The sequence below is a fragment of the Aspergillus pseudonomiae genome (genome assembly GCF_009193645.1).
Source record: "Aspergillus pseudonomiae strain CBS 119388 unplaced genomic scaffold BDV37scaffold_93, whole genome shotgun sequence".
In the NCBI taxonomy this organism is placed as follows: Eukaryota; Fungi; Ascomycota; class Eurotiomycetes; order Eurotiales; family Aspergillaceae; genus Aspergillus; species Aspergillus pseudonomiae.
The window spans coordinates 32,753-60,710 of NW_022476085.1; the positions used below are offsets into that span (position 1 = coordinate 32,753).

General features: G+C 49.6%; 12 protein-coding genes across 12 annotated transcripts; 6 read left to right on the top strand and 6 right to left on the bottom strand.

Annotated features, from left to right (window-relative positions):
• Nucleotides 1-1,848: 1,848 nt before the first annotated feature.
• On the top strand, nt 1,849-3,147 carry BDV37DRAFT_287417 (P-loop containing nucleoside triphosphate hydrolase protein; the record flags this gene model as incomplete). The annotated part of the gene is made up of 4 exons (XM_032088099.1): nt 1,849-2,212; nt 2,245-2,504; nt 2,556-2,697; nt 2,753-3,147. The coding sequence occupies 4 exons, from the start codon at nt 1,849-1,851 to the stop codon at nt 3,145-3,147; spliced, it is 1,161 nt and encodes a 386-aa protein (XP_031936904.1).
• Nucleotides 3,148-3,233: 86 nt separating this feature from the next.
• Nucleotides 3,234-4,696, bottom strand: BDV37DRAFT_297642 (RTA1 domain-containing protein). Its single transcript, XM_032090369.1, has 3 exons — nt 4,333-4,696; nt 4,018-4,260; nt 3,234-3,958 (listed from the first exon to the last, which is right to left on the bottom strand). The coding sequence occupies exons 1-3, from the start codon at nt 4,499-4,501 to the stop codon at nt 3,501-3,503; spliced, it is 870 nt and encodes a 289-aa protein (XP_031936905.1). The 5' UTR covers nt 4,502-4,696; the 3' UTR covers nt 3,234-3,500.
• An 840-nt stretch (nt 4,697-5,536) lies between these two features.
• Nucleotides 5,537-7,292, bottom strand: BDV37DRAFT_259961 (uncharacterized protein). Its single transcript, XM_032083194.1, has 2 exons — nt 6,986-7,292; nt 5,537-6,886 (listed from the first exon to the last, which is right to left on the bottom strand). Exons 1-2 carry the CDS (start codon nt 7,096-7,098, stop codon nt 5,572-5,574), a joined length of 1,428 nt encoding a protein of 475 aa, XP_031936906.1. The 5' UTR covers nt 7,099-7,292; the 3' UTR covers nt 5,537-5,571.
• Nucleotides 7,293-8,228: 936 nt separating this feature from the next.
• Nucleotides 8,229-9,254, top strand: BDV37DRAFT_297644 (RTA1 domain-containing protein; the record flags this gene model as incomplete). The annotated part of the gene is made up of 3 exons (XM_032090370.1): nt 8,229-8,421; nt 8,494-8,742; nt 8,821-9,254. 3 exons carry the CDS (start codon nt 8,229-8,231, stop codon nt 9,252-9,254), a joined length of 876 nt encoding a protein of 291 aa, XP_031936907.1.
• Nucleotides 9,255-9,759: 505 nt separating this feature from the next.
• On the top strand, nt 9,760-10,227 carry BDV37DRAFT_287421 (uncharacterized protein; the record flags this gene model as incomplete). Its single annotated transcript, XM_032088100.1, has 1 exon — nt 9,760-10,227. The coding sequence occupies one exon, from the start codon at nt 9,760-9,762 to the stop codon at nt 10,225-10,227; it is 468 nt and encodes a 155-aa protein (XP_031936908.1).
• Nucleotides 10,228-10,675: 448 nt separating this feature from the next.
• BDV37DRAFT_259966 (potassium channel family protein) lies at nt 10,676-13,271 on the top strand. The gene is made up of 3 exons (XM_032083195.1): nt 10,676-11,133; nt 11,179-11,317; nt 11,364-13,271. Exons 1-3 carry the CDS (start codon nt 10,823-10,825, stop codon nt 12,927-12,929), a joined length of 2,016 nt encoding a protein of 671 aa, XP_031936909.1. The 5' UTR covers nt 10,676-10,822; the 3' UTR covers nt 12,930-13,271.
• A 14-nt stretch (nt 13,272-13,285) lies between these two features.
• Nucleotides 13,286-14,708, top strand: BDV37DRAFT_227919 (glutathione S-transferase family protein). The gene is made up of 2 exons (XM_032080292.1): nt 13,286-13,657; nt 13,765-14,708. The coding sequence occupies exons 1-2, from the start codon at nt 13,604-13,606 to the stop codon at nt 14,380-14,382; spliced, it is 672 nt and encodes a 223-aa protein (XP_031936910.1). The 5' UTR covers nt 13,286-13,603; the 3' UTR covers nt 14,383-14,708.
• Nucleotides 14,488-17,378, bottom strand: BDV37DRAFT_227937 (uncharacterized protein). The gene is made up of 3 exons (XM_032080294.1): nt 16,573-17,378; nt 15,407-16,518; nt 14,488-15,357 (listed from the first exon to the last, which is right to left on the bottom strand). Exons 1-3 carry the CDS (start codon nt 16,941-16,943, stop codon nt 14,594-14,596), a joined length of 2,247 nt encoding a protein of 748 aa, XP_031936911.1. The 5' UTR covers nt 16,944-17,378; the 3' UTR covers nt 14,488-14,593.
• An 855-nt stretch (nt 17,379-18,233) lies between these two features.
• On the bottom strand, nt 18,234-19,273 carry BDV37DRAFT_227927 (uncharacterized protein). Its single transcript, XM_032080293.1, has one exon. It carries the CDS (start codon nt 18,976-18,978, stop codon nt 18,421-18,423), a length of 558 nt encoding a protein of 185 aa, XP_031936912.1. The 5' UTR covers nt 18,979-19,273; the 3' UTR covers nt 18,234-18,420.
• Nucleotides 19,274-20,248: 975 nt separating this feature from the next.
• BDV37DRAFT_259980 (uncharacterized protein) lies at nt 20,249-22,391 on the top strand. The gene is made up of 5 exons (XM_032083196.1): nt 20,249-20,273; nt 20,366-20,521; nt 20,571-20,696; nt 20,759-20,827; nt 20,889-22,391. The coding sequence occupies exons 2-5, from the start codon at nt 20,374-20,376 to the stop codon at nt 21,872-21,874; spliced, it is 1,329 nt and encodes a 442-aa protein (XP_031936913.1). The 5' UTR covers nt 20,249-20,273; nt 20,366-20,373; the 3' UTR covers nt 21,875-22,391.
• Nucleotides 22,392-22,467: 76 nt separating this feature from the next.
• On the bottom strand, nt 22,468-24,443 carry BDV37DRAFT_259981 (rRNA (cytosine-C5-)-methyltransferase RCM1). The gene is made up of 2 exons (XM_032083197.1): nt 24,238-24,443; nt 22,468-24,108 (listed from the first exon to the last, which is right to left on the bottom strand). Exons 1-2 carry the CDS (start codon nt 24,436-24,438, stop codon nt 22,630-22,632), a joined length of 1,680 nt encoding a protein of 559 aa, XP_031936914.1. The 5' UTR covers nt 24,439-24,443; the 3' UTR covers nt 22,468-22,629.
• A 1,210-nt stretch (nt 24,444-25,653) lies between these two features.
• On the bottom strand, nt 25,654-27,645 carry BDV37DRAFT_259983 (FYVE zinc finger domain-containing protein). The gene is made up of 2 exons (XM_032083198.1): nt 26,508-27,645; nt 25,654-26,290 (listed from the first exon to the last, which is right to left on the bottom strand). Exons 1-2 carry the CDS (start codon nt 26,916-26,918, stop codon nt 25,877-25,879), a joined length of 825 nt encoding a protein of 274 aa, XP_031936915.1. The 5' UTR covers nt 26,919-27,645; the 3' UTR covers nt 25,654-25,876.
• Between the last annotated feature and the right edge of the window lie 313 nt (nt 27,646-27,958).

Consider the following 27,958-nt stretch of genomic DNA (forward strand, 5'->3'; position numbering starts at 1 on the left):
CTCGTGCCGTGGTTTTGTGGTTCCGCGGGAGTTGTGGTGGGACCGTCCACCACGGTTATATTTTTCTTTCGGCCGTGATTAGTTCAAGACTCTCCTGCTCGATTTGCTGCTGACTGGAAGATCGGGAAACCCGAATCGAAACCGGAAATGGCCCCGGTGTCACCTCCGACAGGGGTTTGTAAAACACTTAATTTTATGGTTAAATGTGATTTGGTGCCTCTCGTATTGAGTCTTCGATCCACGGCTAGAAAACTCTTGGGTTCCCGCACTAGCGTCTTGTCCTTTTCTTAACTTGCTGCAGGTCAAGAGATTTTCATGTGATTGGAATGACACAACTTTTCGCACTTTTTGGCAACAGGACAGTGGAATGTTGACCACATCGGATCATGTTCGCTGCAACTCTCCCTGCGATAACTTCCGTTGGGGGCAGTCTGGAACGGGTGGGTAGAAAGTGGGTATACCTAAAACCGCCAACGAATCTTGTTCTCCTAGGAGCTCCGGGGGAACCCCGGAGTAAGTCTCAATTGTTAAACCGTTCGCTAATTTCGCTAAGCGAGGTATCAATCTCTACCAAGCGGAAGAATATTTTGTAGCAAAGGTCATGCCTCTTTGGCTTCTCCTGTTCTGCACATCACTGGCATTGCGAAGTACTTCAATTTACTGTTATCCAGTAGAAGTACAGGGCACAGCCTCACAGGTAATTCTGACGGAATATTTGGCTAGTGGTGGAAAAGATTGACCCTCTCGAATGAGATAAAAAAGGGGCAGCGAGCCGGGTTATCCTGCACTGCGTTCATAATGCCGAAGTATACACTCCGTAGAATTAGACGTATATTACCAATCTTCGAACGATTCAATCAACCAATCCTTATGACCTTGAGTCATTCTAGCTTCCCCGCTCTGAGGTAGAACGACAAGGCAGGAGACCGTCCTCGGCAAGTCACTATTGATCCATGCTGGAGGTTGCAAGCTCCAGCATATGGTGGACCCAGATACCTTCAAGCTTAATTAGCCAGTGATGCGTGTACTTCTCCTCTGGGCACGTCGCGGCCTGGTCCGATAACGGAATGCTTAATATTATAGGCTAAATCCACAGCATCGATAGCTAAGCAAGCAACATCCAGCGACATCGCTCTTTAGTACAGCGCTTTTACCTCGAATACACTGTTCCGGATGCCAAACTCAATCAACGGACAAGGGTATTGTTCTAGGAGACATGAGACTAAATTGTCATTAAGTCAGAGCGAACAACAAGAGCATGGTATATCTCGGTAGATTACGGACCTATAACTGCCCCAGAGACTACTCTAGCTTTGTGGCGGAAAGCAAGCATCTCGTGAATTAAGTTTGTGTGCCCCTGTCTTATATAACACTAAACTTCCCAGTTATAGAATGCTGAATAGTAACATCGTTATTCTCTTGTATCCTGGCATAATTTTATGAGTCCTTTCTGCAGGAAGTCGTTGTAGCCGAGATTGCCAGATAGTGAACAGACAGTGAACAGACAGTATACAGTCTAACTATTGACCGGTCCGTGACAACCATATGTCGAGGACCTTTCATGCGATGAACAGACCACCTGACTACCACATGGTTTTCTTTGTTCTAAACCGCCCTTCTCAATGATCATTTGGTACAGCATCTACTATATATGGGATCTCCTTCATCTGTTGAATCATCTTTAACCGGCCAAAACATTTAGTTCTGTGCCCGTCGACTTGAATTTTCTTTTTCTTGCCGTTCACATTTCGTTCTCTACACTTTACGTCTTCACTGAAGCACACTCGCCTTTTCTTTAACTTCACTTCACCGGATGCTAGTCAGTTGTGGTATCTGGTCCTGACAAAGATGGTCTTGCGTCAGTTCTCAACTAGTTCCTTGGAGGTATTATGCACAGAAGAGCGTCTGGACCTGCTAGACTCAGTTGATACACTCCGTCTCCAGGGTATCAGCCATTACATTTCCCTTCCACAGATCATTGTCTGTGCTGGAGGCGATATCAGGTCTTTCGTTCCTGGTCAAAAGCAACATTTGCACACGCACTCCACAGAGCTTGTTCTGCGCAAGAGCCCCCACATTGGAGTGAGGGTATCTATTGCTCCCCATCGCTCTCGTAGCCATGTTGAGCAGGACACACTCTCGCGCTTCCACGATGAGCTCGCGGGTTTCGAAGGGCTCCCAAAACTGATCGACGATGCAAAAGCTGCGATGGGTATAGTAACTAATGACCTTCTTGAGTTGAAGTCTCAGGCCCCGACCATCCCCATTTGACAATCGTCGATCTTCCCGGGCTGATCCAGTCCAAAACGAAGCTGCAGTCGGCCGCTAATATCACTCATGTTCAAGATGCTGTTCAATCATACATGAAGGGGCCAAGGAGTATTATTCTCGCTGTTGTATCTGCTGAAAATGATTTTGCAAATCAGATTGTTCTCCGACTTGCCCGAAAAGCCAATCGCTCTGGCCACCGAACACTTGGTGTCATCACAAAGCCTGATATATTGGTTGAGGGATAGGAAAGTGAACGCTAGTTCGTCTCACTTGCGAAGAATTAGGAAGGAGGTTTCCGCCTCGGATGGCATGTCCTCAAGAATATGGACACGGAGAAGGGAACTTGGAGTCTTTGCGCTCGCAGAGAAGAGGAAGCCAAGTTCTTCGCCAAGGGTATTTGGGGAGACTTGCCACCGTCCCAGGTCGGTATAGACACTACGGCAGCGACTCAGTAAGCTCCTTTTGGGCCAAATTGCCGCAGAGCTACCCAGCTTAATCGATGATATCCAATCTAAGATGGATCAATCCGTGAAGGGGTTCGAGAAACTTGGAGAACCTCGCACTACCCTCAAGGAGCAGCGATCATATCTTCTCCATATCAGCCAATACTTTCAGACTCTCGTGAAATCTGGCCTAGATGGTAGTTACAATAGCCCCTTCTTTGAGAGTGCCCAATTAGAGAATGGGTATCAAAAGCGAATACGTGCAGTCATCCAGAATCTAAATGAAGATTTCGCTCAGCATATAATCGAAAACGGACATGACCGTCAGATATGCAACGGCATAGAGGTCAACAACACGTCTGATGAACGGTTGCTTATCACTCGCGAGGAATACCTCGAGCATTTTACGCTATACGGCCTCAGACTTGTATGATTAACAATTAGGTATGTGCTAAAACGCAGACCTAACCTCATAATGGTTCAAATGTCAATCCTAGAATATTGAAAGCTTGTACTCCTCTGAACGACGACATCAACATGTTATTCAAACATGCTAATGACCCACCGACCCACTCTTCATTAAGCAATCTATTGGCCTACCAATATATACAGTGGCATGTACATAGAACGATTTCAAGACTCAGATTATACGCCTCTATCTGGTTCGACAAAATAGCGAGAGCTTAAAGGCTAAAGTCCCAAACAACCACAGAATGATATATAAAATCCAATTCCATACAAGACCCAGAAACAAAAACACAGGAGACAAGCAAAGACGCAAGTATCCTAAGCCGACGCCAGCCGATGCAACTGCGTCGTAGTATCACCAGACTGCCGTCCCATCCTCCCCGGATTGAGGAGCTTCGAAGGGTGATAGAAGCCCATAACAACCATAGTGAAGAACATCAGCATGGAGTCAAAGACATACATGAACACCTCATGGCTAATCAGATACCCAGCATTCCCCTGGGCATACTCGATGAGACGGAAAATCGATCGCACAAGGATGAGCACACTCGACACATAAAGAACACCCATTACGGTTACCCAGGTCGTCTCCGTCCACTTGGACTGGCCTTTGATGAGTGATCTTTCCGTCGGGTTGTGGTGGATTCGCCAGTGGAAGATCGTCGAGGTGACGATAAAGACGCTGAAAAATGCTAGTTGGACTGCGAGACCAACGATGGTGACTGTCTCGCCCGTGTTCATGGCGCTGAGGCTCCCGCTGGCCATGATCCCGCCGCCTGGAGGTTCTTTGTTAGCTTGATGTTGCTCAGTGGGACCAGGGGGGATCGATGCATACCTGCTGCCTGCATGACGAATGCGACCACGTCGCCGATTACGAATATTAGTGTTAACCACCTTGTGGGCACGATGCTGAGCGCTTCCGCGTCCAGGTACTTGATCAGTCGACCGAGAGTCATATAGATCGAGGCGGCGTAGAGTGGAGGCGCGAGGAGGATCATGATCGTTCCTATGGAGTAGATCGGTATAGAGTTGGTGTCGTTATGCGCCAGTGCACGGCAGATGTAGCCGATAACTTGAACTACGCGTATATGTTAGTATTTCTCTCGTTCTTCTCTGCTGCGTTTGTATCAGGTCAAAAAGGAAAACTCACACACTCCTCCGAATACGAACACAAGGAAATACCAGGACCTTAAGCGAATCACTTGGTACAGGTGATAGATAGTAATTAGGGCGAATAGAATAAGGAACAGGACTGCTGCCCCAAGCGAGGGTGTATAGCGGTACAGTTTGAACTCGAACATTCCCTCGGTGGAGTCCATCTTGGTCAGAGCGTGGAGAGTTAGGCTGTGACGATGGCAGATGTTGACTGATTCTAATAGATAAATCCAACTTCTTTGCAAGCTGCTTTTAACAGAAATTTGATATCAAAAAAATCAAGGCAGAAATGAAAAAAGAGGGGGCCGAGAAGATGATTAAAGAGAGACAGATGACTGAACCATCTAGACGATATCGTTGTCCCTTAATATATCCTTTGGCCTGTTAATCATGTTGATAGATCCTTCTCCATGACTCCACTCTAACCCATCTAGTCGTTTATCGCGCGTTAGATTTGACTTTACAGTTATCTCCAAGCCGGTAAAAGGACTAGTCCAGGAAAACTACGGAATCTACTTCATCAAGACGACATCGTTAGCCAACGATATCGCATCATTAGTTCAGGGATAGGGCTTAGAAGAGTGGACCATTGTGGCGGAGAGACAGAAATATCTTTCGACCAGATTAAAAGTGACCCGCTTTCGGCATAGCTAAAGACGGGCGTGCGCCAGTACGAGTATACGAGAATGCGAAGATACGAATCGCGATGGAGAAATGCCCGGTCACCATAAGGGCGCCGATAGCAGTTGTGTGCTAAAATATCATCTGCTCGATCGGGTCGTTGACTACTTATATTCTATAATGTATATGATAGAGAAATAGCTAGGCGTCCTCGCCGATGCCCTTGTGAACTGTCCATGAGCTGTTCGTATATTCGTTCGTATATTCGCATAAGTTGTGGGTCGTCGAAGCCCTCAGTGCCGGGAATGAACCATAACCTAAAAGCGAGACCCACACCTTCGGAGATCAAAACGATACTACGAGGAAACGAGGATCCGAACATACGAAGGTGCGAGCCATTTGTCATTGATCAGGCCGGCAAACATCGTTCCCGGGGCACAGCACAAGAAGAATGAATTATGTAGCGCTTCCCATTAATAGAAGATGTAGTATCTTCTTGCTGTTTCTGCGAGAGTATACTAAATCTACTAGTAATTACCGGTTCTGGGATGTGGTATATCGTCTTGACAGAAGATATCTGGCCATCAATGAACTGTAAAAATGCGACATGGTCTCACTCCTCTTGATTTGCTGCTATGACAGCCATCGGCCATTCCATGAGGGCTAGGAGTTGGTCATTTTGCAAATCACTCACAAGCCGAAAGATCTTTTGGATCTCCTTGTGAAAGGCCCGATTAAGATACCACAAATCCCCCAACAACAGGAAAACCAGATAGAAATGAGCCAAAATCGTGTATGAGAATCCTTCAGCAATCTCAACTTGGCCCCGTGGCTTAAGGGAGGTAATGAAGGCATTTGATACCATACAAGGCCAGGACGCGACGGCAGCCTCTTCTAGATCGATCTGAAAATCCCGCGATGCAGAGCAATCACGCCCACTTTCTGAAAAGTGAAACACATTAAGGGTACGCATATATATCTCCTCTAACTTATCAATGGTATTTGCATGCCCCTGGCTTAGATTATCAGTTCCCGTCTGAGTGTCCGACGAATTCTGGGGTGACGTAGAATTGGTCTCGTTTGCTGCAGGGCTCGAAGTCAATGTGGCTGCGTAGGCGCGTAGCATAGAAAGAGACTGAGTGGCTCCCTGCGTAAATATCAACACTACACGGGAGCCATAGGTTAAACGCGGGACACGGACTAATGAAAGGGTGTGTCTCCAATCGTCGTTGCCGTAATCGTAAAGCAACATAGATCTCAGTCTGCTGGTTTTGAGGGTAAACCAATGCTCTTGCACCACAGTGGTCAACCCTCGAACCAAATGAAGCCAGTCTGTAAATGGACTTTCGTAATTGTCTCCGTTCCTGAACCCCGGCTCTGTAATATTCAGGTCCCGGATTGACAAAGAAGCAAAGGCGAAGGCAACGATTAAGAGTGAGCCGCAGAAAACATATTCTGCCGTGGCAGCAGACATATCGGATAGAGCCTCTCGGAATCCTTTGAGTCCCCTTTGGTGATGTTCAATAACGCGATGAAGACCATGAATTGCAGAATTGTCTATAGAGGGCGTGGCAGATTGGTTATCGTCTTTGTTCAGTGTTCCAGTTCTTGCCATGTCTGATTCATATAGGGTATGTGCTCCAGCGAGTGCGAGGAGTAGATGCATCAAATATTCCTGTTTTGCAGCCATGTCTGGGATAACTTGCTGCCAGATTAACATTCGTTTTGGATGAAGACTCATCTTTTTTGATGTCTGCAGCATAAACTTGGTCAAAAGGTTCATGTCAGCCATATTGATTGTTTGCCCATGCAGTGACAGTTCTGAGGATAACCCAGGCAGGTGGAATTCCAACGGCTGCAAGGGGTGTGGTACAGGAACCACCCGCCTGGGCTTTCGCGAGCGCTGATAGTCTTCTGAGTCCATCGAGCTATGATCCCTTATGTCAGTGAATCGGCCTGGGCAGTAGTATTGCAAAGAGAAAGCTTGATATGCCTTTTCTCATTTGGCTAGGAAGTACTATACATACGTGGGTAGCGCTAGAGGCGGAAATGAACATGATTCACCACGAAAAGAGCATGCACCACAAACAGGCCTTACCTCGTCACACTGCAACATGCGGTCAGTAGACAATTTGAACATGTTGCAATGCGATGATTAACAGACCTTGACTCTTCGTTGCTTGCAGGTGTAGCAGCCATTGCGGGATTTAAGGTGGCGCGCCCTGTGCCTTTTTTCATACCGTGCACGCGAGCCGCTCTGTGCAGTAGGAGTAGGTGATGGGGATGGAGTATCAGACATATTTCGGTAGGTGGAAGACCGATCCCTTGACTTTGGATCCAATCCGTTTTGTGGAGTCTGGGAGACGGGGGATGAGCTGCATGAAGACGGAAGTTCTTCGGGGCTTTCTGTCGAATTGTCTCTACGGGGGGCCAAGCAATCCAGAGCTGCACATGCCCTGGTTGGTATTGGCGACGAGAAGAAGAAGAACATCGTGATCAACCATACTCCGTTAGATCATTCAGGAGCATCTCGACTCAGCTGTAGGCTCCTCCTCAAGGAAGTTGAATAGATTGGGATCGTTTAATCGTCCTGATAGATCAAGCAACGAAGTATTAGTAGGATATAGACTTACAACAACCACACGAGAACTTGGAGTTAATTTAGCCTGTACTGAGTATAGTTAAAACAATTAAGGAGTGTAACTACTAGGGTACGACTGTCCTTTTATCAAAGGTCGGCTGGCTTGGCCTGTCGGGGGAAGCTTTCTGCATTATACATAGAATGTTCTGTTCAACCGGGGCTCGCCTATCTACCCGGCTTATACAATCATAGGGAGTTAGATACAGTACTATACTGACGAGCAGAGCTCGGCTCTGAGGCAGGGAACCGTCTGTATGCGATTAAGTGTAATTGCCGAGCAGCGGATGGTTTGCGAGTGGCAACATACGAAGATACGAAGATACGAGAGTACGAGAGTACGAGAGTACGAAGTGGATACCATCCCAAAATTCATAAGCCCTATCTATTTTGAAACTGGGTCCCTGGTGCCCTGATCTACTATCTATTGAGGTTTTTCATAATAGAATCAATCTTACTACTTTCTGCTTGCAAACCGGTCAGGGGGCTGCCAACCTGATTTCACGGTCCACTGCATTTAAATACGTCATGCTACCTAAATCTAAAATGATCCCCAACGGCAACGGACGAGAGCACTTCAGCATTGATTATCTTTTACCCCTCCTTGCACCAGGATCCTCAAAACACCCAGAATGGGGAGCAGTGGCGATGCTACAAATGCAGCATCAAACGAGGCGTCCATGTTCGCCTTCTATCGATATGACCCCAGTATGGCCGGCGCCGTAATCTTCACTGTCCTGTTCACGATAACGACATTATGGCACGCGGTGCAGCTGTTCCGAACTCGAACTTGGTTTTTTATCCCATTCCTGGTGGGTGGTATATGTCAGTTGTTGCTTGTTTCCACAGATATTGTGTGTTCAATCTTTCTTGCATGAGCTGTACTCATTCCAACAGTTGAAATCATCGGCTACATTGGACGCGCCCTGTCGAGTCATGAGAGTCCAAACTGGACCCTTGGTCCTTACTTGATCCAAACTTTGTTTCTTCTTCTTGCGCCTGCTCTCCTAGCTGCCTCTGTTTACATGCTCCTCGGACGCATCATCTTGATTCTGCGAGCAGAGTCCCATGCAATCCTCAGTAAAAAATGGTTGACCAAGATCTTTGTGACGGGAGACGTTCTTTCATTCTTTCTACAAGGTGCCGGTGAGTCAACCTTAGCACACTTCTCCCCAACTCAGCTGACGCATGTAACAACTGGCGCAAGTACTAAACCCCATCCAGGAGGCGGCATCCAGAGCAGCGGCAGCCTAGACAACATGAAGCTGGGTGAAAGGATCATCGTGGCGGGACTCTTCGTCCAGATATTCTTTTTTGGCTTCTTTATAGTCACAGCGAGTAGCTTTCATTTAAAGCTGAGAAAATATCCGATCCCACGATGCCACGATCCGTCGATTCCGTGGATCAAGCATCTGAACGTCCTGTACGCGACCAGCTTCTTGATTATGGTGCGGTCGGTGTTCCGCTTGGTGGAGTATCTTCAGGGCAACAATGGGTATCTTTTGCATCATGAGATATTTCTCTACATCTTTGATGCCGTATTGATCTTCGTTGCTATGCTTCTTTTTAACATCTTTCATCCTAGTGAATTGGCGCATCTGCTGAGGGAGGCACACGAGTACGAGCTGCAGAGTACATATGATAAATATGAGGTGTAAGGTGCTTGTTGCACACTGATGTATTGGTTGGCTGCTTGAGACTGTTTGCTATTGTTCTAGATAGATATAGAATGTTTGCTGTTGTTTAATGCTTAGTAGATTGTGCATATGCCAGGGTCGAGTCCAAATCGTCTGCTTGAGGTATCGAGATCCGTCGTATATTTAGGGTTACAAAAAATACTGAACTGGTACATCTCTTAGGTAGCATAGTCTAAGTAATTCTACGCGTTAAATCACGAGTACTTCTCAAGTGTCAACCAGACCTCGAAGTACACTATACCGGGCCCGATAGGGAAGTGCTCCTGGCAACGAGATTATACAATAAATACCATCCCTCCCCTTCTATGCTATTTGGTCCACCCTATAAGCATTCAACTATGGGATTATAATCCAAGCCGACTACTCCCAATCTGGTTAGCCAAAATCTACCTTGCCTTGCCATTTGCTACAACGCCCCTCCTACCTTTTCTCTCCCAATCAGCCGTACTTCAGATAATACTCCAACATGCCAAATAACCCAATCTTCTTCGACACCAATGGCCTCTACATCCTGGTCTCCGACCTCGGCTCTGATATCCAGTTCCACTGGGCCCTCTACCTTGCCCAAAGTCAGGGCCAAGGCATCATGTTCCATGTGATCAACAGCATCGAGACGGGCAATCAGTGGCAATATCAAACCAAGCCTATTACCGGCATTCCAAATTCACTCAATCTGCTCGTCTCCTTGAAGATCGCGGTAATGGACCCTGCATTGCATGTTGCACTGGTAGATCGACTTGCTGCTGTTCCTGAAACCCCGCCGATCACTTGCCGGTTGTGGCTGAAGCGAGCACTGCATGAACTGGATGAGGAGGGGTATATTCAACTCACGGGGAGCATTGATGATATTGAACAGGAGGCTCTTACTGAAGCGGCGGAGAATCAGCCGCGGAGGATACGTACTGGCCTTTGTAGTCGCTATTGTGTGGTTTAGCTCTGGTGTTGAGCTCTGTATGTGGGTTTCAACTTGGTAATGTCCTTCGGGGGTTTTTGAGTATCTGAAGTGGTCAGAAATGGAGATGGACTTGTGCAAAGCGTATAGAACTACTGCTGATGTAGAGGAGGACTTTGAAGTACAAGGTCATGAAGAATTTGGTGTACTACAGAGATGCTTGTTGTCAACGGAATAGGCTTCTGTATCACCATGACCTGCGGATATGCGCTATGAAACGAAAGATTTACTAAGTCATGACTCTGTGATTCGTCTTTTTGCTCGTTTCGATTTGCTTCAAAGGTGGACTACCATATCAATTGCTTCCATGGTGAGAATATTGAGGGATGAGGGCTATTACACTATCTGTGCCTGATTGATGCCTGAGGCTTCACGTAGTGTCCAATTAACTTTCATCCCCACAACTTCTGTGTTCCGAACTTCATTAAATGTAAACTGACATTGACAGACAGGACTTTCATGCGCTATGAATCAAAGTCTTCTATGGCTACCTTCCGTATATTATGATTGCTGTGCCACGAATATGAGACTCTATACGCGCTGCGAGCAATAATCAGCTAAGAGGAACCCTGCAGCCATGGAATCAGATTTCACCACGAAGGAAAGGTCTGGCGATGGAAATGGCCCGAAAGTACCAAAGGCTCCAGCAAAAACCTCCTTATGGCAGAAGGTTCAAGCTCAATTCAATCCGAGGCCTCCGGACGATGACGAGCCGCAGGATTGGTGGTTCGCGTCGACCTCCATCCCCTTGATGGCGGCTACCACCAGTCCCTTTGCAAACGTGATGTCGGTGATCGCGCTGGCTATGTCCTGGCGAAGTGAAATACATCCTGAACAACAGGACCCGGAGGGAAATCCGGTGCAGACATTGCTGCCTGATCCTAGATGGTAAGCCTCCGGCAATAGCCATGTGGTCTACACTAACTGTGTCAGGTGCATTGGCCTGAACGCCACTTCTCTTGCCTTTGGGATGCTAGGGAATCTTTTTCTTTTATTCAATTTTACACGGACCATCCGGTATATTATCGCGCTGCCAGCTTCTATCATTTCTTGGTCTTTAGCGACCGGCATTGTAAGTGATGACGGCCCGTGTCCGCGAGTATTGCTAACGCACACAGTTGATCGGACTCACCAGCTCGGTGCATATCTATGCGAGCCCGATACCGCCAAACCAGACCTACTCGCAGGCATACTGGTATGCCGTCATTGCAGCGATTCACTATTTCATTCTCACCTCTATCCTCATGATTAACATGCTTGGATACTTTCTCGGACATTATCCTCAATATTTTGCCTTAACAGACGGTCAGCGGACCCTGATTCTCCAGACTACCGCCTTTGGAGTCTGGTTAATAGTAGGCGCCGCAGTCTTCCACGAGGTCATGGGCATATCCATTGCGGAGGCGCTGTATTTCTGCGATATTACCATTCTAACGCTTGGCTTTGGCGACGTCACCCCCAAGACATCTGTCGGGAGAGGTCTTGTCTTCCCTTACGCCGTGATTGGAATAATCATCTTGGGTCTGGTAGTGGGGAGTATCAACAACATCATCCGAGACATACAAGACACGAACGTCGTGAAAAAGCACAGGGAACGGTGCCGAGAAGCGACAATCAAACACTCTCAAATGGAAGAAGACCTCCAACTGAGACCCAACACATCAAGAATCGCGTATCGACCCAAACACACGCGGAAAACGCCCATCATAAGCCAAGTAACAGCCATCTACCGCGGCGCGCGCGCTCGGCCAAAGGACATCGTCATGAGAGAGGAAAAGGACCGGTTCGACGCGATGCGCGCCATCCAGTACGAAAGCGTCGTCTTCCGTCGCTGGTACCGACTCATCCTCAGTCTCATTGCATTTGGCATCCTGTGGACCTGCGGCGCAGTTGTATTCTGGGCCTTGGAGGAGCAGTTCACGTACTTTCAGGCCCTGTATTTTGGTTTCTGTTCTCTGTTGACTATCGGGTACGGGGACATCACGCCCACCACCAACGCGGCAAAGCCGTTCTTCGTCGTGTGGTCGCTCATCGCCATCCCGACTATGACTTCGCTCATCTCGGAGATGAGCAATACCGTCGTCGCCGTGTTCAAGCACGCCACCAGCCGAGTCGCAGACTACACCGTGCTGCCCCGGACGGGGAAGTACAAGTCTTTCATTGCCAGGTTCCCCCCCATTGCGTCCTACCTCAAGAAACGCGAGCAGGACAAAAGAGTCGCCCAGGGGTTTCAAATCGGTCCTGATGACGTAGAGGGGACACAGACCGGCGAGTCCTCAACAAACCCGCAACCGACCAGACAAGAAAGGGACAAAGAAGGACTGTCGGATTTCGATCTGGCCCAGCGTCTTGCGTTCGCTATCCGTCGGACGACCCGGGATGCCGTCAATGGCCATCCGAAGCGCTATACCTACCAGGAGTGGGTGGAGTTTACGCGAATGATCCGATTCACGGATCCGAGTCCGGGGGACACGGTATTGTACGAGGATGAGTATGGGATTCTGAATTGGGACTGGATAGGTGAGAATAGTCCCATGTTGGCTTCGCAGACGGAGCCGGAGTGGGTTCTTGATCGGCTTTGCGAGAGTATGATCCGGTTTATCTCCACGCAAGAGCAAAAGAGACGGTCGAGTGGGGATGTCGATGAGGATGAGCCGACGCTGAGAAAGGAGAAGGATATATAATGCTATATAGAATGGTAACCAAGTGGCTCTCATCTTGGGGAGATGTACATCCATATTGTAGTGAAAATAGATACCGATTGCGCAGACACACCATGAAACCTAACCATCGCACTCATTCTCAAGCCAGCGACGTCAGAGCCACACTAAACGGCCACCTACCCTCTAGTCCAGACCCAGTAAGCGCTTGCACCATCGGCATCCAACCTGACGACACCATGGAAATCACAGCTTAACACAGTTAAGCAGCAACCTAACCGAAACTCTAAGTCCGTCAACTACCATATATATAGTCTCATGTATACACCAGAACTAAAAACCACAAACCGCAGAACAACAATCTCTTCTTCCCTCATTACACTCCTTATTAAAAAAAAAAAAAAAAAGTAATGATGTCTCCAGCGAAACCCCACCGCGGCTCACACCGCGGCTCATTCCGCTCAACCAGAAACATGTGGATTTGTCATCCGGGAGCGAATATGAGGAAGCAATTCGATGCGATTCGGCTCGGACGAACTTCTCGGCAACCGTCTCCGCAGTATAAATAATTATAAATACAGCTATATTTGCTGACACTTACACTTAACCTCCTGTAAACAAGTCTATATCGACGAGTCTAGTGCATCAATAATTCCTGAACCAGTCCAAGTTAATCCACGACAATCTAAACAGTCAAGATGGCTTCGTTCGGAAAGATCTACTCGTATCCTAATAACCCCCGGGTTATGAAGGTATGTGTATACCCCTCCAACATAACCCCTCACCACCATACAACCCAACCCATACAAATATATATCACCACCACACCACAAACCAAACCAAACTAACAAATAAACAGATCCAAGCCGCCGGCAACCTCAACTCCCTCAACATCACCGTCGACCCAAACTTCCAAATGGGCGTGACGAACCGCAGCCCCGAATTCCTGGCCAAGTTCCCCATGGGCAAAGCGCCCGCGTTCGAAGGCACCGACGGCACCCTGCTCTTCGAGTCCGATGCCATCGCGCAGTACGTCGCCGAGAGCGGCCCCGCCAAGGACCAGCTGCTGGGCGCGTCGGCGGTGGAGCGCGCGCACATCCGGCAGTGGAGCTGCTTCGGGGAGGGTGACGGCATGGGCGCCGTGGTGCCGTTTGCGCTGTGGCATATGAAGCTGGCGCAGTATAGTGCGGAGGAGCTGGAGGGCCAATTGGCCAAGGTGGAGAGGGTGGTGGGTGCCGTTGAGGCGCATTTGAAGGCTGGGGATAGGAAGTGGTTGGCTACGGAGGAGAAGTTGAGTTTGGCGGATATTAGTGTCGCGGCGGCGCTGAACTGGGCGTTTGGGCTTCTCTTGGATGAGGAGCTGAGGGCGAAGTATCCTGCTGTGGTGGCGTGGTATGAGAGGACCATTGAGAGTGAGGGTGTGAAGCAGGCGTTTGGCGAGAAGAGGTTCATTGACAAGAGACCTGCTTTTCAGTGAGTCTGTTTTCTAGCGAGATCGGGCTTGATGCCCAGTCGGAATTATGAGGAATGAATTTGAATATCAAAAAGATAATACGATATGAATATAGTGAAACACTGCTTTCATTCACACGGGATGGAGTATCGTTAACAATACACTAATAATGATGCTTCATTATTTTCATATCAGGGCGAAGCGATGCCCTCAACCTGTACACTTCCAGTGCCAATCAAAGACGCGCCATGATGCCTCCCTCCTTGCTCAACGACCGGGCAATGTTCTGGCTGGCCCAATCGGCAATGGCCAAGTTGGTTACCATGGGATTGACGCCACTGGCGCTGGGGAATACGGATGCGTCGACCACGTACAATCCGCGCGTGCCCCAGACCTGACAATCCGGGTCCACCACGCTGGTCCGCGGGGAGCTGCCCATGCGACAGCTACCCATCTGGTGCGCCGCGGCAAACGTGGTCTTCTCGGGGTCGAGGGTCTTGCTCCGGGCTTCCGCAATCCATGCCTGAAGGGCAGCATTGTTCGTGCCCTCCGGCGATGCAGGGTCCGATGCATCCTCGGGCCGGATAAAAGGCGGGACTTCACGGCTCGAAGTATGAAACTCCTTGGCCCCGGAGATGTACGCTATCTTTGCTGTAGCCACTAGTGCCTCGAGAATATGCTTGCGATCGAAGGCGGAAACTGTATAGTCTACCCGGGGTCGTCCATCGACAGGGTCCGGATATACGCGGCCAGTGTCGCGATCCTTCGTAAGGCTAATGAAGCCGGCCATGTGGGAGAGCTTGGCTGCAAATTCCTTCCATTGCAGCCCGTCCCGCCAGGGGAAGGCCGGAAGGAAGGCCGGAGGCAGCATTGTGAGACATTCGATCTTGACTCCGTGGCCTTGTTTGTCGAGGTTCTCAAATTCATTGACAACAGCGGTCAGGGCGGCTCCTTCCCACGGACGAGTCTGCTCGTCAAACACGGCTCCCGAGATAACGACTAGACATGGAATGAGTATGCTACCTACGAAGCGACCGGGGAAGCTTACCTGGATGGAGATGAAGATTTCGACCAATCTGGGGGTTCTTGAGACCACTGCGTAGCAGCAGGAGGGGACTTTGCAGCGTGCCGCAAGACACGACAACCCGCTTCGCTTTAATAATGAGCTTGCGCTTCACGCCACTAGCTCCGGACACCCCGAGGTATGCGTCCCGTGAGGTCCATGTGCCCTCTACTCCCGAGGCCACCCTGCCACCCTTGGTCTCGGTGAACAGGACTTTTTCTGCACGGAAGCCTTCCACGAAGGTGGCTCCAGCATGGGCAGCATCCGCCAAGAACGATTCCGTGGGACCCTTCTTGCCCGCCGAATGGCACCCCATCGTGCAATGGCCACAATAATGCTCCGTACCACCGGTGTTTTGCGGTACAGGGTTCGCGGCATAGCCTAGTTTGTGCGCTCCTTCCAGGAGAACACGGTTCTGCTTGTTGTGAGTCGTATGATCTGCGCTGACACCCATCCGATCACACACGCGATCCAGGGAGTTTTGAAATTCCAGTGATGTGAAAAATGGCAAGCCGCCCTTCGCCCATTCCTCACGAACATAGTTCTGTGTCTGAAGAGCTGCCGACCAGTTGATTGTGCCGCCACCTCCCCAGGTTGCCCCGGCGAAGATCCCCATTGAGCCATCGTCGGTTGCGAGAGCACCCCCGCCCTCAAACATAGTCACCGACCCCTCGCTAAAATTCATTGGGAAGTGCTTTGTTGAGTATTGATAGGCCTTTTCGACCACTATAACCTTATAGCCTGCTTCGGCGAGGTTCTTGGCAGCTACGCTACCTCCACAGCCACTTCCGACGATGACGACGTCGGTCTCGATTGTCTCCGGTCCATCTCCCGACGGGAACTGCAGGAACTCGTACTCGAAACCATCCGCGGGACTTCCGTGCACCGGAACACGGGGGAATCCAATGGTCGGGCAATACGTAGGGCTATACGTAAGCCATGTCTTCTTGCAGATGGCTGAAAGTGCTCGGTAGATGACGCGCAGAGGCTTTAGCCTCGATGTCTCCCAGCCGCAAAATATTCTCTCCCGGACATGGAACGGCTGGTCCTGTATAGGGGTGGTTGATCCCGTCAAAATCAAAGAACCAGCCCTCGTGCTATAGTAGGGTCAACTACATTATCCCTCAAAACTGAGATTCAAGAACACATACTTTAGCGTATTCAATATGAAGCTAAGCCCATTCCTGCCTTCCTCATGGACATACTCCGAGATAAGGCGCTGTAGCCCCGGCCGGAAACGAGGATTCGACGAGGCATTTTCTTCCAGGTACTGCGTTGCCAGAGAGGTTGCATCAGACCCGGAGATGCTGGCCGTTAATGATGAGAGGCCGGCATCGAACTGGGCCTGCGGAATCACTTTGGTAGTAAACGATTTCGGAGCGTTAGGGCCACGAATGGATGGAATAACCGTATCCGCTATAGCCATCAAAGTAGCCCACTGAAGTTCGGAGAAGACCTCCTTGGTAGGCACCGGAGGAATAGGAACCTCCAGGGGAGTGTAAGCGACGGCTTGTTCAGCCATTTCGGGACGTTGACCGACAAGATAAAAATGTTACAATGTAGGAATGTTGGGGAAACAAGGGCTATATGACGCTGGTGGTAAATCAGGGAGAGAACAAGTGGGTAATAAACCGACTGGAGGTGAAGGTAACAAAATCATCGAACAAAGACGGCGTCAATGCGCCTTCCGTGCCATGACATTCACCCAGAAGAGTAGTGCTTGCGAAGGCACCGGTGGGGCAGATTTTAGTCTCGGGTCCAGGGCCCAATTTTGAAGACACCCAATTGTCCTTCCAGATCTGAGCCTCTACCCCAGACCATGACCAGTGCCTGCCAATGCAGCTTCCGACTGAGGATTAAGGGAGGAGCCGAGGCTATTGCAGGCAGCCCGTCGGGCCATGTGGGTCAGGCCTTCCCCATGGTTGGAGAAGGAGTCAATCAGCTTATGGCTGATGATCATTGCAGGAGCTAAACTTGGGTTGTCTGCGCGAGTGCGGGGGAGAAAAGAGCCGAGACTTTTGCTGCCATTCCATGTGAAATCGTGGATTCGTGGATAAGACGAACCAGACTTCAAGTCATGGACGGACAGACTGTCCGATCACTGGGTAGAAGGATGATCTTCACTCGATCATCCGACTGGATCCGTCGCCAATAGGAACGCTATGAGGTGGCCTGATTGTCATCACCATCAGCGCTCTTCCTTGGACACTGAGGAGGATTCATTCGTGCTCCGTCGTTGTGTGGAGTGTCAGGAGAACCAATCTTGTCCTCATTGGGTAACTTCTGCGCCTCAGGCAGACGTCTATACCTATCATGGATTAGTATCATCTGACTTCACGTGCCTGGCTCCTCTGCACCTCCCCATTTACGTATATTACCTCGCAAGGACTACCTAATTACATAGTATTCGCTGATGTCGTGACCCCGGAGCAGTGATGCAGCTCTGTGACCGATACTCTAGTGGCAACAACAAAAGAAGATTGGAGCTACAGGGTCTGGGCCGTGTCTCAATCAATTGAGCTAATGGGGAAGACTTGTTGTGTTTCTTGTAACTCCCATAGCTATCGATTCCCTGAGCAGAAGAACTCCTCAGTGTTGCAAGTTCTTGTGTCTGAACTTGCAGCATGTCAGCAACTGGCTTAACAATTCACTATACTACCAGGCAATTCGATACGGGCTTCAGTGATCCTTCATACACGAGTGATTCAGATAGGACACCATACGCCAAGTGCTATATTGTCTGGACCTCTTGCGAACTTTTTTTCACATCTAATAGATCTATTTTGCTTGGTAGAAAAATCTACGCCAGATTTGCTAGCATTCAGTTGAATTAAAAATATTCCATGACACCTACAACTTCTCAGAAAGTCCCGTGTCCATCGCTGAAGCCAGACCGCCAGAGCAGCACCTATTAACACCAAGAGTCTTCCAACCATATCAAATACCTCTCTAGACCAACCAGAGTATCTCAACCACTACTCAACACCCAACCCCGAACACTAGCGACTAACAAGAGACTTGTGAACATGGCGCATCTGCATATGGTTCGAGTTGCCCGCCCCTTGAATCCAACACCGCAAATTCTGTGCGGCCTTAAGAACCAGAGTCGTACTGATCAGCTGAATTGTTCTGCAAGTTATGCGCAACTTGCACAGCTCATTTGCACTGGACACGTCAAACGTAAGCTCCTCGAGACCATGCTGCCTTGGTATATTCCGACACGCATTTCTCCAGTTCTCCATGAGGGCCCGCAGATCAACGCTCTTAGCATCTTCGTCCATGGCTTCCATGAAATACAACTTGTTATCTGCAAAGGGCTGTAGGAAGTCCAGTCGTAGCATTTTCATACCCTGGCATATGGCCACGCTGGCGGGATCGGGGTCTTCGAGGAGCTTGTGCAGGTCCAGTGGGTTCTGGAAGACGAATCGGTAGGCTGAGGGGTTTTTGAGGATTTTGTCAGTGGGAACAGGTGTGCGTTCACTCTTAGTGCGGTAGAGACGCGTGAAGCTGGTTGTGCCATTGTTAGCAACAGTTGTTAGAACATCTATTTTGCGCATTTTTGGTAGTTCTCCTTTATGGGATGAAGAGGGAAAGGAATAGGACGATGCTGAGGTACTCCGCTTGTAGATAGTAAGAGGTTTTGTAGTGTTATGAGTGAGGAAGGTCTCCTTGACAGGTTGAGGTTAAAGCTTGAACAGGGTAGATACATTGTTTCTATATTGGCCTGTCAGGACTTTTATATGCATCGTTACGTGCCTCTGTCCCGCCTCCATGCAGTGCACCAGTGTAACGTGTACAGGTCTTATACAGTGAATTACATCACTAAGCTTGACTGCAATGCTAATAATAAAAATTTCCTTCTTTCTTGGGCTACAAAGAAGAGACATTCTAAACAGAGAGATTCCGGGCTTTGCCGCTTAACTCCAGACCGATCACTAGTTGATCACACCCGTGTATTTATGAGAAGCTGTTAGTCTATACTCTTCTAACATTCAAGATTACAGTTATATAACATATCCGTCAAAAGCTCCAATTTGATGGACGAGCATGTCAGCACGTCGACTATAGAACTACTTCATATCGAGGACCTTCCAAGACTTCCTCTACTCCCCAAGTGAATGTCAAAGGGGCGTTACTCCGTCGCTTTGAAAGGCGAAGTCCTTTCTTTGTTCGCTCGCAATGCCACTTTTTTTTAAAAGGGAACCATGTTTAACAAATAATCCATGCAAAACAAAAGCAATCGCCAAGATTAATAGACAACTACATATATCTCAGGGCCCTGTGAGTGCATTTAAGGTAAATACCTGTTCCTGAACGTGGTATTTTTTAACCTAGTCATTCCATTGTGTTATGTTTGACAGTTTATATCCTCCACCCAGACGTACAGCCAGTTCATATATCGTAGATAACTGCGTGAGCACCTTGTACTACACACGACACATTCTCAGATTAACCCACTGAGAGATTCACATATTTCTTAGTAGCATGACGGTGTTGATCTATTACTAGAAACTGTTTACTAAATAGAATGTTGAAACAATGAAGTACTCCTGGTCTACGCTCAATATAAATATTCCTAGAAGAAAGCTATAGGTAAACCAACCCAACAGCCATGTTGGGGTGACCTTCCAGTTCTTCCACCCATGATACCTCACATATAATACCAAGTTCTTCTAGCTATAGTTGAACAGATATCTTTTGTATGGCCATCAGTGTCCGATTGTATACAAATGCATTGATACTGCACGTGCACAGACCAAGCGGCCGATAAGCTCCATACGTCAAGCGACACCGCCTTCCCTTGTGTCTATTCTCATCAACTGCTGCATCTCAGCGTAAAACCACAGCTACGGTATGGCACCCTTTCCCATCCTAATGCAGATCTTGTGCAGGGATTGTTGAGTAAAAACCTGCAATGCTAATACCGGATTGCAATTGCCCCAGAGACAGCTATGAGCGACCGATCCACATCCACACCGCAGCCCGGTCCATCTCCGTCGCAGCCACGACCGAAATGCACGCTGCCCCCCGAGAAAGTCTTCTCAATTCAAATCGGAACCGAACTCTTCCGTGTCTCAGGAGCGTCGATAGCCTCCGATGGTTAGTGGTTCTCCGGTCGCAGTGACTGATCCCCGCTAAAGTCTTGGAGCTCCGTCCTATTTCTCCCAGTTCTTCGAGGAGCAGCTGCGCCAGACGCCCGACGGCTCGAAGATCCGGACACTGTACATTGATCGCGATCCGAACACATTTAAAGCGATCGCAAGGCATCTACAGGGTAGGCGCGGCACATTGGAATTGGATTGTGGCCGGTGTTGACGTTCTCGTCCGATGTGACAGGCTATCATATTCGGCCCAAAGATGGCACGGAGTTTGTACAATTCTTCGCTGATGCGCAGTTCTATACTTGTATGTCTATCTATCGTTTACCTGGAATATTGAATCCACGACTGACTCGCATTGCTGCTAGTGCCCCGCCTTATCTCCCAACTCTTCGAATCCGAGATCTTCATTCAAATCGGCGACAAGGATTTCCAAATCCCGCGCGACATCTTCTCTAGTCCCGGCGACTCCCCAAACTTCTTCTCCCTAGGCTTCGGTGCCTTCTTTGCCTCCCCGACTGAGATCTTCCCCGGACTCGATCGTCACGGCCTTTTACGTCCCCCAGCCATTATCCCACCAAGTGTGCCGAATCGATCGGGAGAAGTTTTCGCGCAGCTCCTCCACCTCCTGCGCGGATACCCATTGGACATCAAGAATGAAACACACCGCGCCGAACTGCTACGCGATTGTCGCTATTTTCACCTACGCGGGTTAGAGCAAAAGTTGATTCCACATCATATCAGTTTCAACCCGATCCGACAACGATCGGAAATCGTCGTCCGCCTGGAGGATGTGCGCCGCTCAGGAGTTAGCGTTGCCCACCCCGCCTCAACCCCGTCCAGCGGCTGGGCCACGTACTCGCGCCCGTACGTCGATGAGGAAACATATGACCTGATTCTTGAGATCGGTGACGAAACCACCATCGTCGACCTTGATACCAAGCACATCGAATTCCTAAACTCGACTAAGGCGCGCTTCTCCAGCTTGCTGCAGGTCGTAACGGGAAAGGTAAACCTCCCAGGCCTGTCGGAAGGTCAATCCACCTCGCCCAGTGTTAAGGTGTGTGTCGAACGAGACACGGACTTGACCATCGACGGACAGGTCCGGTGTCTAGAAGCCTTCGCACAAGGATCCGAACAGGCAGATCCGTCGCAACCTGCAGCTAAGCGCAGACGAGTGGAAGAGCCATCAAAAGAGGGCGGACGGCATATCGTCCGGAATGGTCATTGGCGTCTAGGTTTCCGCCCGAATGCCACCGGCGACAGACTCGAGTTCATCCTGGCAGCGGTGAAACTGGATGCATATACAGAGCAGCGGAGTCGGAATCATACACGGGCGTTTCTGGGGTCTTAGTACTGATATCCTTGAACCAACATGCGCATTGTCCTCTGTTCCCACCCCGCCCACTGTTATACATTTACTATATCATGTCCGATGAAGAGTAAGAGTGATTATCAAACACAAAACACATACCCCCCAACCTACCCCCAGAAGAGAACACAAGAAACAAGCAAACCTAAGCACTATACTCCACCAACCCCTTCAGAATCAACAATCCCTCCTCCGCATCCTCGTTATTCCCCGGCTTCAATCCATAGCTGAGGAGGAAGTTCGTCCACCCGCCGTAGGACTTGACGATGGCTCGTTCGGGAGGCGTGAGAGGTGGTTCTGGGGGTTTCTTTGATGGGGGATGGACGAACGCAGACTGTCAGTTGAGGGCATTTTGGTGGGTTGGTTGGTTTGGGTCGGTATAGTTGGGTTGAGTTGGTGAGGTGAGGATGTTGTTTGTTGTTTGGTGGATTAGTATGAGGGCTGAGGTCTTGTCTTGGTTGGGATGTGGTAGGCCATGTGCACACAGCGCAAACATTTAATGGAATTGGTCGTTGGTGCTTTAGGGTTGTTGTAGGGGTTGTGTATCTTGAGTAGAGGCATGGTTTGAGGAAGGCATTGTGTTTGGTACGTATAGCTGGCTTGTCACTTTGGATTGAATGTAGTAGTGATATTTATAAAATAAATTGGGATATTGTCCATTGTAACATGAAAGGTTTTATAGTAGTAGATGTACATCAAGTATACTAGCGGTGCGGTGGAAGGCGGATGGACTCAGTCTAGTCGGAGAAGCCTGCCCATTCATCTTCATCGTTTTCGTCGTCTTCCTCTTCGTCATCTTCATCCTCGTTCTTGTCAGGTCCATGTTGAGAATTCTCCTGTTGACCAACTAGACTCTCGTCCCTGATGAATCCCGCAACGAAGAATCCACCCAGCCCTTCGTCATCGCCAGGCCAACATCTCAGGCAGCCTTCCAGCTCTTCATCGGAGAGGTCAACCTTGAGCTCAGCGCTCCGTGTACCGTCCTGTGTCTGGCTGTCGTCGGAACTCCGGCTTTCAGTCCGCACACCTCTGTGCTTCCATGTCCTCAGTCCCTCTGGTTGCTCGTCCCTGCGCATAATTCTCCACCCACGACGCTTTGCCACCTCAGACGCCAAAAGCCGCTCAACAACCGACTCATTCTCGGTGAGATGGATGGAACAAGTACTGTATGTAATGCGTGTAGCAGTCGGAAACGACATCGCATGCTCCACAATGCGCGTTTGCAGATTCGACAGCTTCGTCAACCGCTCCAGGTCCAAATGCGTACTGGCCATCTCGTTCTCATCCGTAGCGGACATCGACACCGACCCCTCCGCAGCACCCTCGGTCTCATTCTGCCCCCGTTTCCTCTTCTTCCCCTGCTTCTTCCTCTCCTCCGCCGGCGACACCGGAAGAACAAACTTCGGAACATCATCTCGCCCAATGATCCCACTCCCCGAACAACTGGGATCCAGCAACAACGCAGAGACCTTCTCAAACCTCTCGTCCTCAGGGTCCAGCGCCAAAAAGTCCTGTCCAGGAAGCACCGTCGTGAAGTGATCCGCGCCCGCCGCCGCAACCATCTTCTGGAGCGTCTTCGCGCGTACCTGCGATGCATCCATGGAAATAATCCGCTGTCTTGGCCTCTTCCTCTTCTCACCCTTGCACAGCAGCGATGCCAAATGCGTCGTCTTATTCCCCGGCGCAGCACACCCATCTACCAAATCCCCACCATCCCACACACTTCCCGCCCCGAACAACAAATACGCCGGAAAACAAGACGCCTTATCCTGCAGGATGATCTCCCCGTTCTTGTACGCCGGGGTGGCCGTGAAGTCAACCCCGGGAGCCACCGCCACCAGGTCCGGGATATGGGCGTCGACGTAGATCCTCTTCGTGTCGTCCTTGACCGCCAGCTCCGACAGCGCAGCCACCCGGGTATACGACGCGAAGGTGCTCTCGAACTGTTTCTCCGCCGTGGTGCGCACGTTGTTGATCCGGATCCACCGCGGGTAAAACGCCGCCGAGCCCTGCGGCTGTTTCTCCTTTTGCACGGCGTCCTTGAGTTGCTCGATCGATGCGCACCCGCGGCGCACCCGCGCCTTGATGAATTCGCCCTTCAGTCGCGTCTTATGCCGCTCGATGGCCTGGCGGATGGGATGCGAGCTTGGCGCCGCGATGCCATTCTTCGCCAGAAGGTGGTCGTGCACCAGCAGGAGAGCCAGCAGTGGTGTGAGCTAGATAGTCCGGAAGAAAAGAGATTAGATCACTTTGCGCCAGGTCAGCCAGGATAATTAGCTACGCATTATCCGGTTCCCTCCTCCTCCTCTTTCCGGGTGGGGGAATGAAAGGGTCAGTCCACGAACCTTGGGCTCGAGTTTCAGGATGCCAGCATGGTCGATTACTTCCTTGAGGACGGTGTCCCATTTCGCGGCTTCGATGGTGAGGGCATAGATTTGCGCCGGGTTGGCTTTGAGGTTGCGGGCGTTGTAGATGCGGGATTTGAAGGAGCCGCCGGTCGGGGAGGGGCTTGTGAGGATCTTGACGGCGTCGTAGTAGAGCGACATTTTTGGTGTCTCTCTCTCTCTCTCTCTCTTGAGAGTTGGTGGTTGTTGGGTCGGTTTGGAATATTTTTTTTGGAGGATTGATGGAGAAAGAAAAGTGGTGTTTGTTTTGTTTGCAGGCGTTATCGATCGTATAGTTCGGTGGATGCAAGAGGGAATTGCGGTCCATAGAGAGAATTTTAGGTTGGTCTATTTACGGTTATCTTAGCTCTGTAGATAATAAGCTAGAATATTGAGTTTCTGGAACGATCTGATTATACTAATGCGTGATGAGCGCATGCAAGGACTCGCCATTATCTACATGGATACCATGTATCGCCATGTCCCCTTATCTCCGCATCGCCGAAGTATGTAAATGATCCTATCCCACTCCACTTAGGCTCCTCCATGGACGACCATTTTCTCTATTCTATATTTGATACTTTTCCCAATATATATACCCCGTACTCTGAAGCCTACTTCATGCCATCAAACGAACGCCAATGCGCAATCAGCCCACTAACCTCCCCAACCCAACCACATCGGTATACTAACATACTAACTCACCACTAAACAAGAAGAGACGAGAAATGTTGGATAGAGGAGCCAGGTGACAATGGAGAAGGGTAGAAAATATCCATCGCGATATAATTCGGCTTGTTCCGCTGCAGCATACGCTGCCTGAGGTTCGTACGCCTCCGGGAGGGGTGAGGAAGATTACGAGGGTTGTGGAGGTGAGGATATTGAGGGGCCTGAGAAAAGATTGGCGGGTTGTATTTTGGCGTGAATTTGTGCATGTTCTAGTCAGGCTCAACAGTTTTGTAGAAGGATTGTCTAAGGAGGGAAGTGAGGTAGTGTGAGACCCCGCGGTGAAAGGCTTGTATCGGCGGTTGGGGTTTGTGATGGATCAGAGCTTGGTGTGTGGGATTAGGGGTGGATTCAACATGTTGGGTGAACAGGCTGCAGTTCGAGCAGGATGGGAATGTATATATACTACAAGTAATGTCCTACAAGTAATATACTACGGTTTACATGTGGATAGACATAGTTGATAGATTCTCATATTGCATTACCAACACCTGTATTACCATAAAACCCTTCCATAGCGCCAGAGTAAATCGTAAAAGATCGCCGTGCATAAGCAACATGACGGGGTATCCAGTAAGAGAGCAGAACGAAGATTAGAAAGAACAACCCCCCGTTTCTATGACGATCGAGTGGTAGCGAGCTGAACGCCGGAAGAAAAAAAAAAAAAAAAAAACCATAAGCCATAAGGTGGAAACCAGATCCGAACACCGTGCAAGTAACCGAAATGCTAAATCCCAGATGCTACGCCGAAGCGAAAGCCAAGTATGTTCTAGACCGCGTGTATGTAGAGCAAGTCCGCCAAAGCAGATGCGTCAAAAGAGTGGGATCGATGGCACCAAAGGGCATCGACAGCAAGACTCAAAAGTTGAGTAGATTAGAAGGTACTCCAGTTCCAGCCGCGAGGGATGCTGGCGGCAATCTCGGTGCTCTGACCCAGCATCGCAGTGAGTGCCTTCCTGGATTCTTCCTCGATGTTGTCCACATGCTCCGTGGTCTCCTCGGCCGCTTCCTCAGTCTTGATGTTCTGTGCCTCGATCAAGGTCTGGATCTTGTTGAGACGCTCGCTGCGCGACTCCTCCCAGCGCTGGAAGGCATGCCAGCACAGGTCACAGGCCCGAGAGGGAACGCCTTCGGGGTGGAAGCGAGCATCCTGGTCAAGAGGGACGACATGGGGAGTGTGAGAAGAACAGAAGACATGACCGCAGTGGCGGCAGTGATGGCGACGAAGGAAGAGACCGAACGAGGAGCGGCATGTGGGCGAGTCACAGTTGGGAGAGGCTGAGTCCGCCTATTGCATGTCTGTTAGCCACTGCTTGGGTGATTGAGTCGAACAAAGGTAGGCTCAGTACGGTGGGTGACATCAGATCACGCCATGATTCGCCATCCGATGATCCACGCGACATCCAGAGCCGCGCGCACGTCATACGAGGGATATAAAGCACACACGACCCCAGAGCGACCGTGCTTTGATTCTGAGGAAATGGGATGGGAGATTTTGAACGTACCTTCCAGTGATCTCTTGTAGGAAGACCAGTGACTTCACCAAGATGTTCATGCTTCATCCATTCATCCTGAGCCAGCTTGCTAATGCCATCGCTCACCGCACTCTCGATGGTGGAACGACGAGTCAGGGCCGGCTGGGGTTCCTCGCTGCCATCATTCAAGCTGTCCAGGGAGCCATGGATACTGCGAGGGGGGGATGGAGGAGACGTCTTCTGAGGACGCTCGGTCGGGCGCAAGGCAGCGGGCACGTAGAGAGGTCCCTTGGGTGGACGCAACTGGCGAGTCTGCAGGGGGAGATACTGCTGACGCGGGGAGGTCGGAGAGTTATTGGCGGTGTTGATCGGCGACGGCTGGCCGTAGACCGAGATCTGGTTGGTAGGACTAGTGGTGGCGGTGAGAACGTGAGTAGCCATGATTGTAATACGAGATATGGATGGTCCAAGTAGAAATCGTGGTGGGAATAATCGTGGTGGGAATAATCGTGAATCGATGGCGGTGGAGAGACAGATAGATAAATACGATCACCAGCGAGAGGAACAGAAAGTCGTCGTAATCAAGGGATCGTGGTTATTCTTCGAATGACAATGGCAATCACCAGTGAATCTTTAGATCTGGTGTGGTGAAGGGTGTAAAGTTGACGGGAACCACTGAATCATTGCAAGTGGCAACCCAGATCGATGACGCCGTGAATGTGGTGAATGTGTGGGGATTTGTTCGGCAGAAAGTAAGTTCCCAGTAGATATTGGGTTTGATAGGAAGATCGTGTAGATATAGTTCTCGGAAGGGTGGCAAGTGGTCGTAGTAGTGGAATCAACAGTCAACTACCAGTACTGTATGATGATGTTATGTCCGGAAGAGGGGAGAGGATCAGGGATGTAGAAGGGCAGAGAGACCACAACGATAATGATAGCGGGGAGAAGGGAGGAGGGGGAACCATTAGACTTAAAAGGACAGTACTCGCACGAGAGAAGCCAGACAATGGAGGGAGATTAAAATAACATCAACCAAGGCGAGGCGAGGTTGAGCACTGACTTTGGGGGACCTGGACCCAGGACGATTTTGCCATGCGTCGGTGGAGCAGAAGATAAAATCACTAGTGTCCTTTTTACCTATACTGCGTGTATTATTGGTGTTCCTCCATGTCTCCGGATGAACGAAAATGGGAACCAAGCCAAATCATCAGCCATTTGAATCCGTCAGAGTAATAATAATGATAATAATAATACTAATAATTAACAGCCGCCATATTATTTGACGAAAATCCTCCCAAGCCTGGGAAGGTCGCTGAGACTAGAAAGTCCCGAAGAAATGTAGCGAGTGGAGCCCCTTTGGGAGATCCCCGTCCAGTCGTTGCATCTCCATCCGTGCAGTCCATTCATCATTACTTCACCATTAACATTCTTTGCCTTGTTTTGTATAGATCATGAATCCTGTGTCCTTTTTTTTTTTTTTT

Excerpts from the sequence above, each read along its gene's own strand:
- BDV37DRAFT_227919 (XM_032080292.1), top strand. The coding sequence starts at position 13,604 with ATGGCTTCGTTCGGAAAGATCTACTCGTATCCTAATAACCCCCGGGTT. Across the intron at positions 13,658-13,764 it reads ATAACCCCCGGGTTATGAAG|ATCCAAGCCGCCGGCAACCT; the intron begins GTATGTGTATAC and ends ACAAATAAACAG.
- BDV37DRAFT_297642 (XM_032090369.1), bottom strand. The coding sequence starts at position 4,501 with ATGGACTCCACCGAGGGAATGTTCGAGTTCAAACTGTACCGCTATACA. Across the intron at positions 4,261-4,332 it reads GTTCGTATTCGGAGGAGTGT|TTCAAGTTATCGGCTACATC; the intron begins GTGAGTTTTCCT and ends ATATACGCGTAG. Across the intron at positions 3,959-4,017 it reads ATTCGTCATGCAGGCAGCAG|GCGGCGGGATCATGGCCAGC; the intron begins GTATGCATCGAT and ends AAGAACCTCCAG.
- BDV37DRAFT_259980 (XM_032083196.1), top strand. The coding sequence starts at position 20,374 with ATGAGCGACCGATCCACATCCACACCGCAGCCCGGTCCATCTCCGTCG. Across the intron at positions 20,697-20,758 it reads GATCGCAAGGCATCTACAGG|GCTATCATATTCGGCCCAAA; the intron begins GTAGGCGCGGCA and ends CCGATGTGACAG. Across the intron at positions 20,828-20,888 it reads TGATGCGCAGTTCTATACTT|TGCCCCGCCTTATCTCCCAA; the intron begins GTATGTCTATCT and ends CATTGCTGCTAG.
- BDV37DRAFT_259983 (XM_032083198.1), bottom strand. The coding sequence starts at position 26,918 with ATGGCTACTCACGTTCTCACCGCCACCACTAGTCCTACCAACCAGATC. Across the intron at positions 26,291-26,507 it reads CTACAAGAGATCACTGGAAG|GCGGACTCAGCCTCTCCCAA; the intron begins GTACGTTCAAAA and ends GACATGCAATAG.
- BDV37DRAFT_227927 (XM_032080293.1), bottom strand. The coding sequence starts at position 18,978 with ATGCGCAAAATAGATGTTCTAACAACTGTTGCTAACAATGGCACAACC.
- BDV37DRAFT_259966 (XM_032083195.1), top strand. The coding sequence starts at position 10,823 with ATGGAATCAGATTTCACCACGAAGGAAAGGTCTGGCGATGGAAATGGC. Across the intron at positions 11,134-11,178 it reads TTGCTGCCTGATCCTAGATG|GTGCATTGGCCTGAACGCCA; the intron begins GTAAGCCTCCGG and ends TAACTGTGTCAG. Across the intron at positions 11,318-11,363 it reads GGTCTTTAGCGACCGGCATT|TTGATCGGACTCACCAGCTC; the intron begins GTAAGTGATGAC and ends TAACGCACACAG.
- BDV37DRAFT_227937 (XM_032080294.1), bottom strand. The coding sequence starts at position 16,943 with ATGGCTGAACAAGCCGTCGCTTACACTCCCCTGGAGGTTCCTATTCCT. Across the intron at positions 16,519-16,572 it reads TTCATATTGAATACGCTAAA|CACGAGGGCTGGTTCTTTGA; the intron begins GTATGTGTTCTT and ends ACCCTACTATAG. Across the intron at positions 15,358-15,406 it reads AAATCTTCATCTCCATCCAG|TCGTTATCTCGGGAGCCGTG; the intron begins GTAAGCTTCCCC and ends TTCCATGTCTAG.
- BDV37DRAFT_259981 (XM_032083197.1), bottom strand. The coding sequence starts at position 24,438 with ATGTCGCTCTACTACGACGCCGTCAAGATCCTCACAAGCCCCTCCCCG. Across the intron at positions 24,109-24,237 it reads TCCTGAAACTCGAGCCCAAG|CTCACACCACTGCTGGCTCT; the intron begins GTTCGTGGACTG and ends CGGACTATCTAG.
- BDV37DRAFT_259961 (XM_032083194.1), bottom strand. The coding sequence starts at position 7,098 with ATGTTCAAATTGTCTACTGACCGCATGTTGCAGTGTGACGAGGTAAGG. Across the intron at positions 6,887-6,985 it reads CCGCCTCTAGCGCTACCCAC|CTCGATGGACTCAGAAGACT; the intron begins GTATGTATAGTA and ends AAGGGATCATAG.